This window comes from Macrobrachium nipponense, chromosome 27 (assembly GCF_015104395.2).
Source record: "Macrobrachium nipponense isolate FS-2020 chromosome 27, ASM1510439v2, whole genome shotgun sequence".
NCBI lineage: Eukaryota > Metazoa > Arthropoda > Malacostraca > Decapoda > Palaemonidae > Macrobrachium > Macrobrachium nipponense.
The window spans coordinates 25,724,682-25,733,151 of NC_087216.1; the positions used below are offsets into that span (position 1 = coordinate 25,724,682).

At 36.5% G+C, this 8,470-nt stretch overlaps 1 protein-coding gene across 1 annotated transcript in view; it reads left to right on the plus strand.

Moving 5' to 3' along the window:
* The window catches only part of LOC135200946 (uncharacterized), a 98,347-nt gene extending 90,979 nt beyond the window's left edge, over window positions 1-7,368 (plus strand). The window contains exon 8 of the mRNA XM_064229721.1: window positions 2,865-7,368. Coding sequence (XP_064085791.1) covers window positions 2,865-3,238 — 374 coding nt within the window. The 3' untranslated portion in view covers window positions 3,239-7,368. The remainder of the gene's footprint in view (window positions 1-2,864) is intronic.
* Window positions 7,369-8,470: the final 1,102 nt, after the last annotated feature.

Consider the following 8,470-nt stretch of genomic DNA (forward strand, 5'->3'; position numbering starts at 1 on the left):
GTATATCCCTAACCCATCCCCTCTCCCTCTCCCTACCTCCCTCCCCCCTTCCCCTCCGTTCCTTCTTCCCTCCCTTCCCCTACCCGTAGACTCGTTCAGGGTTTTCACGGTAGCGCCGGGTTGGTCAGCTAGTATATATATATTTATATATATGTATATATAGTATATATTCTATATATGTATATATATATATATATACATATATATATATATATATATATCGATAGCCGAGAGAGAGATAGAGAGAGAGAGAGAGAGAGAGAGAGAAGGGAGAGAGAGAGAGACATGCTAATAAAACTTTATTCCGAGACCTCCTCCTCTTTGAAATATTCATATCTTCCCTGTGATTATTGTTCTTGTGATGAGATTGACAGCTCTCTCTCTCTCTCTCTCTCTCTCTCTCTCTTAGCTGTTTTATCTTTACAGCTTCCTCCTTATACCCTGCTGTGCGAGAGAGAGAGAGAGAGAGAAAGAGAGAGAAATAATGTCTTAACATCAGTAATAACACTTATCACGATTATATGCTTTGATAAATCGTATTCGTCCAAGAGAGAGAGACAGTATCATAACACTGTCAATAATAGTATACAATGACCATATATTTTGATAATCCTAAATTCGCCTGAGGAACAGAGAGAGAGAGAGAGAGAGAGAGAGAGAGAGAGAGAGAGAGAGAGAGAGAGAGAGAGCACTACCCCCACGTTAAACCAAAACACACAGACAGCTTAAGTAACATAAGGATTAATGTCTTTGGAGACTTATAGATGAGTTAGTGCCCCGTGTTGAGTTGCAAAATCATCAATGAATCAGTGCGATGGGATTCTGTAGGTCTCTCTCTCACTCTCTCTCTCTCTCTCTCTCTCTCATATGACGTCATTTTTTTGGACCTCGGTTTGTGAGATAGCGGAATGTTTAGTTTCCGTTTTTGTTTCTTCATTTTTCATATTCTTTTTCGGGATTATTTTTATTCCCTTCTTCGTTTCTTTCAAAGTTTTATTTGCTTTTCGTAATTTTCATTTTCTTCTTTCTTCTTCTTCTTCTTCTTCTTCTTCTTCTTCTTCTTCAATGCAGATAAATAGAAGGATATATATTATTATATCATAATAATGTTTAACTTAAGAGAAAAATCCATCTACGAACGCCATCATACCACTCCTAAAAGATTATTATTATTATTATTATTATTATTATTATTATTATTATTATTATTATTATTATTATTACAAATTTCCCGCAAGAATTTTAGATTCTCCCAGAATGTCTCAGCTGGTCCTAATGTCTTCTTCTATTTTGTGCTTAAAAGTATTCTAAACTTATCCTGAAGATATATATATATATTTGATTCTCGCCTTCAAAGCAGAACCTCAGTATATCTCGGACAGTTGCAATTGATGACAGAAGCGTTGGATGATCAGTCAAAAGGAGAGACAGAACTTTGGAAAGAAACTAGAATCAGTTTGTGGTTTATATACATTCCTGTGGGTGGGATTTGTTTTGTGCATATATATATATATATATATATATATATATATATATATATATATATATATATATATAGTAGTCTGGTAATCTTCTTAGGCACGAAGATATGTAATTCAGTTGTATACCACATAGGAAAATGAAAAAAAGGTATATCTCAGAAAATGCCCAACAGTTTTTCGTCCTCCAATGACTCTTCTTGGAGCGTTTATTAAGGAAAGAGATAAAGTTTACAGTGCATGCGGCCAAGAAAGGCCTAAAATGTTTTTAAACATACAGTTACCAAAAACTAGCAGTTTGAGCTACAACTATTCAGCAGTAAAATAACAATAAAAACAAGAATAGCAGTTGAGCAAATGAAAAATACCAAAATATCTAACGAGGTAATACATCCATTTGAAACAGCATAACATACAGTACATATTAACAAGCCTATACTATATGATAGTTAATGGATAACATTATCCCAATTTGTACTGACGTTTCATGACATGTAGATAAAAGGATCTAATTTATACAAACCAGGCGATAAATTAAAAATTTTTTCCTTTGCTGTGAACAATGCAAGCTGTCTCTATCAAATTTCTTTCAATAAAACCTGTGCTCTTAAACAAAATCTTTGACCCGAGCCAGTCAATCGGTGCATTACATAAAAACTACTATGAACACATAAAGCATTGCTCGTATTATTTGTTCGTATATTATAGTTTGTAGCTCAAACTGCTAGTTTTTGGTAACTGTATGTTTAAAAACATTTTAGGCCTTTCTTGGCCGCATGCACTGTAAACTTTATCTCTTTCCTTAATAAACGCTCCAAGAAGAGGTCCATTGGAGGACGAAAAACTGTTGGGCATTTTCTGAGATATACCTTTTTCATTTTCCTATGTGGTATACAACTGATATATATATATATATATAGATATATATATATATATATATATATATATATATATATATATATATATGTGTGTGTGTGTGTGTGTGTGTGTGTGCCTATGTCTATGAACTGATTATTAAGTTCTTGCAGAAGTGTATGAAGTATGTTGATGAAGACATTAAATCATACAAAACTGTTTATTTAAATTGCTGAATAAATAAAATACACATCTATATACTTGCGTCATGGTAGCCGTCTAATATGGAAAACAATTTGTGATTTCAGTGAATAATATTGCCGTCGAAGTGATGATGCCAGAAAAATTAGATTTATGTAATAGAAAATCATTTAAAGAATACGCTGACATATGTGTTCATTCGTCTCCCATATATCTTTGTTTACCTTTTTCTGCTTCATCGTGACCTGAGGTAACATAAGCCTTGGTATTCTAATGACAACAAAACAGAAGCTGCTCACTTGTTTACCTGACGTCCCTTTTCTCTTGCAGACGAATGCGACGCCGAGGGCGGCCTCGTCTCCCGCATGATGGGCGGCGCCACCATGACGCCCACGGGAATCCTCCAGGGGTCCCCGCCGACGCTCACGTCCTCGGCAGGAGCAGCAGGAAGAGCGGATTCAGGACTGGGAGGCGTGGGCGCCGCGGGGAACCAATGCATTCCTTTGAACCAGCCGTACGCTGGGGACATGTGCACGTACGGACCTATGTACGGCCCGTACAACTACGGGGCGGCGGTGAAGGCGAGGGCGTCTCCGTACGCCCGCACCTCGCCCGTGTACCCCCCGCCGTACCCGGCATCTCCGCAGCTGAATTCGCAACTGTACCGTCAGCCGCCGACTTATCACGATTATTCTTCCAGATAGAGTCGTAGCCGGGTATAGAGTCATGCCCCATGCCCAGATGCCCTTCGTTATGGGCATAGTGACTCGGAAGACTTGCGGGGTATTTGGGTAGGCATTCCCCATACCCCAGTGCCTCGAGGTATCGGTAAAGTGACTGAAAACTGGGTATTTTTGAAGAGTCGTTCCCAATGCCCTGTGCCCCAAAACGTCGGAACAGTGCCTCTGTCGACTGGATATTTGGGTAGAGTCATTCCCCATGTCCCGATGCCCCGAGTTATCGCCAAAGTGACTCGGAAAACTGGGTACTTGGGAAGTCATGCCCCAATGCCCCGAGAGATGTCAGAACAGTGCTTCTGAAAACTGGGTATTTCAGAAGCCATTCCCCAATGCCCCGAGAGATGTCAGAATAGCACCTCTGAAAACTTGGGTATTTGGGCACCGGAAGACATGCCCGGAGCAGTGGTGACGACCACTTTAAAACAGTGGCTCTCGGAAGTTACCAGTTACCGAATCTTTTTTGGTGTGATTAAACAATATTTATCCAGTGAATTCTTGCAGGAAACTGATAAAATATTTTGACATATCGTGGAGTAGCTAACGATTGGTATCGTCGAGCATTTTGCGATATTGTTCTCGCTTTTTGCTTGGTATATCATGTAGCGTGATGTCATACCTGTGACGTCATTAATATGACGTCTAATTTTCAGTGAAAGTCTTTCAAGATAAAAAAAAATAAATAAAAAAGTGTCTTATGCTTGAGATTATGACGAATGTGAATATACTTTATTGGTTAAATGAACAGTGGAGAGACTTACAATTTTTTCAGTGGTGTAAGTGTTACGCATGGAATCAGCAAACATTTTCTGAAATACAACAAATAAAAATGAAAAGGATAATATTTTTTAAAATTTAAAAAGAAAATGAACGGTAATTCTGGTCAGAGCGTGGATCTGATAAAGTCTACGGGATCTGCACTCCATGTTTCTACTTTCGTTACACACTTCTAATGGTTTAACCATTACTATATTATTTCAACAATTTATGTTTACTGTGCTTATATAACAACGATTTCGAATGAATTACATAGATTCCATAGATTTACAGAGCAAATCTATGAGTGAAATGACTTATAGATTCGATGGAAAAACATAGAATTGTCGAAGGTGACCAAACAGACGTCATATATTGCGAAAGCACTCTGCCTTCTATAAGCGTGTTTGTGTGCGTGTTTGTGTGTGTGTGTGCGCGCGCGACCGTGGTTTTACGCAGCCTGAATATGATGGTTGTGAATTTATTGTAACCACTCATCATGTGCCTTACCTGCTTATAAACAAATTCAGCTTTAAGCTTTCATTTTTTTTCCACCCCACCGTCCTATTTCAAGCTTTTGTGAATTCCGAGCGAGAAGGAAAGTAGAAGAAAAAGACGCTTAAAGCTTGCAGTAGTTTGACGAGAAGAAGCTTTACAAACTCAAGCTGAAGCTTAGTCGTCAAGCTTTAGCTTCGATAGAACCAGCTAAAGAAATGAGTCCTTGTCAGAAATGAAGACAAAAGTATAGACTCCGAAATGGTTGATTCATTTAGATTCAAGAGCCCTTTCCAAGGTATAAAATGAATAAAGAAGCCTCGTGTGGACCTGTGGATTCTACCCCGGCAACGGAAACGAAGCTCACTATAGTACCAAAGGACATCTTCCCCCCCCCCCCCCCCCCCCCTCTAAAAACTTCGTGAAGTTCACCGAACAGTGTCTGAGCAACGCGGCCATGAAATGGTACCTATCTATGAATATACTTGTTTACATTATCGGATCTTGAAGGTTTAGAATAGAAGAGTGGCTCGGGATTATACTGACTTGTTCATTACCTGCACAACTCGATATATATATTTCTTGCGGAAAATCTTAAATAAACGATTTTTTTGTTAAATTGTGAAGAGTAATACACGCGAAGACTCTATGCTGTTCAGTTATTTGTGATTGAAAATTGTTATATACGTATCTTTAAAAAAAAAGAAAAGTGTTTTTAAGACTCATATTTTGATAAACGTGGTCTTTAGATTGAAGATACAGATCAAGGCATTATAACAATGTTACATGTGATAATTTTTTTCATTTTTAAAACGGAATTATCAAAGGAATATTTGATGCAGCTTTCCTCTAAAATTTACAGTAAGTAAGCAATCTTGTCAGCTGATTTTGCACCTAGTAGGCAGTGAAGTCAGCAAACTTTGCGCAAAATAACTAGTATCGTCAGCAAAAATTACACCAAGGAGCAAGTATTGTTCTAAAATTTGCACCAATCAGTAAATGTTGCCAGCAACATTTGTACCAAGTAACCAATACTGCCAGGAACATTTGTACCAGGTAGCCAGTAATACCAGCAACATTTGCACCTGGTAGCCAATAATACCAGCAACATGTGTAATAAGTAGCCAATAATACCAGCAACATGTGTAATAAGTAGCCAATAATACCAGCAACATGTGTAATAAGTAGCCAATAATACCAGCAACATTCGTACCAAGTACCTAATATTACCAGCAACATTTGTACCAAATCGCCAGTAATACCAGCAACTTTTGTACCAAATAGCCAATAATACCAGCAACATTTGTACCAAATAGCCAATAATACCAGCAACATTTGTACCAAGTAGTTACTATTATCAGCAAAAATTAATTACTCATATTCATGCCTTGACAGACATTTGTAACATTAATAAATTTGTCATTGTTTAGCAAAATAAAGATAAAAAAAATATTTGCTACTAGTTACAAAATTCAGTGACAATTTTTGCAGACGCTGCAAAGAATATTATTCAACATTTCATAACTTCACTCGAATTATTTGCCCAATAAGTTTTATGTGATATGATGTGGCCTTAGAGATGGTACTGTTTGAATTACAATCACATGAAATTTCGTATTTGTTTACACATATATCCACACATATATAATTTAAGTGCATACATAAACGTATACATAACACCAATATGTAAACCTTACCACATACACATACAGCCCCCTTATACATACATACATACATACATACATACATACATACATACATACATACCTCTATATAAAAAAAAGAATGTAAAATACTGATGCTTTTAACGTAACTAAGGTGTTATACTATTTTTATACTTTATATCCGCGTATGTGATATTCAGCCTGATTGAAGCTATCAAAAAAACACCAATACAATACAATTAGTTTTTTAAATTTGATAAAAAAAATTTCATGTGTCCATCATAAAGTGTACACTTTTTATACAGCACTGAAAAGGCTTATTACAGTGTTCATCAGGTGTTCTTGTTCAATTGTGACACTGGAAAATGAGGACATTCGATGTTTTGTGTTCAGTGTTCAAAAGTTACTTGAGGTAGCTGGAAATTCATGTGTTCATGATTACTGTTCAGTTGTTCATTTTCAGTCTTAATGTTCTCAGTCTTTCGAGAATATTGGACGTTACTAACATTTCTGAAGATTAGACTGTTCAGTCTTTCAAGAACATTGAATGTTATTGATTTTCCTAAATATTAGAATGTTCAGTGTTATTCAAGGACATTGAATGTTACTAACATTTCTGAAGATTAGACTGTTCAGTCTTTCAAGAACATTGAATGTTATTGATTTTCCTAAATATTAGAATGTTCAGTCATTCAAGGACATTGAATGTTACTAACATTTCTGAAGATTAGACTGTTCTCAGTCTTTCAAGAACACTGAATATTGCTATTATTTCTGATTTTTCCAGTCAGACTTTTGTGAAAATTACGACAAAAATGAAAAAGAAGGATCCCTAATATAAAAAAATATAATCATAAATATTTTCATTATCATATCATAAATGAAAAGTGGAAAATTATTCTTTATAATACCTTAATATCTTTTTCCACCTTTGTCCCAATAAAATGCTTGTATTCCAGGCAAATTGTCTTCTGTAAATATCGTCTGATTTGTATATATTGTAGAAGAACCTTTACATGCCAAAAAAAGAAAGGTTTATAATTAAAAAAAATAATGATTATAGAATTATTAATAATTGTAATATAATCTTAAGTACTACTGACAGCGTTTGGACGCTATTCGCTTAATATATATTTGAATGTCCTTACCGATGCGATACAAGAATTAAAAATATCAACATTTGATGTAGAATTTATTTATCCCTGTGTTCTTCAGAGAGAGAGAGAGAGAGACAGAGAGAGAGAGAGAGAGAGAGAGAGAAGAGAGAGAGAATGCCTCGAACCGTACAGCCAACTCAAAGATGACCTTGTTAAATGGCAACATACGTGATATGTCTTTATCTATATTTGGATATAAAGAGACAGTCCAGATTGCTGCAGAGGTAACGGAAGTAAACGATTTCATAGCATTTATGCAAGAATTTTGCAACTGCTGAAGGCCACCAATGAATTATTGTCTGGAATACATTTCAAAGGCTGCTCAGACATCCTTAACGAGTATTTCGGCGACTGGAAACTAATGGGTCTCGGTGTTGTTTGAAGAAAAAAAAAAAGGACTTGGACTCTGAAGACGACGCGCAGGGCGTATTCTGGTTCGTGTGCTGTGCCGGTAAACATTATCTATCCGTTTCATGAGTTGAATCTCTCTGTGTGTGGCAATTTGCAATTGCTGTAGGTGGTTGGGGACCCAGTGACAACATTATCCATCTTGCGCGTAATCAATAACACCAGTTTCTTCAAGCTAGTACTAGGCTTAAGTCATAGATTAACGTAAAAGCTTCCCAAAATTTGAACTGAAGTGGATAAATGACCTATATAGGCTGGCTTTCACGTTTTTGGAACTATATTCCAAGTTACCTTCCAGATAGTACTAGACCTACCTAAAAGTCATAGATTAACGTGAATGCTTTCCAAAATTTGAACTGAAGTGGGTAAATGAGCTATATAGGCTGGCATTCACGCTCTGGAACTGTATTTCAAGTTACCTTCCAGTCAGTACTAGGCCTACAGTCATAGATTACGTGAATGCTTTCCAAAATTTTAACTGGAGTGGGTAATGAGCTATAGGCTGACCGTCACCTCTGGAAATTATATTCATATAGTCACGATGTAGTTACAGGAGAATTGTGTACCATTTCTTACAGTGAGGTGTAAGTTGATACCAACTCAACCGTACATATAGGCCTACATATCGAATTAAGATTTTTTGTACTTATTCTATAACAACGCACCACCAACTTTGTTATCGTTGTCACAAATACAGGAGGTTTGGAGAAAGTGACTAA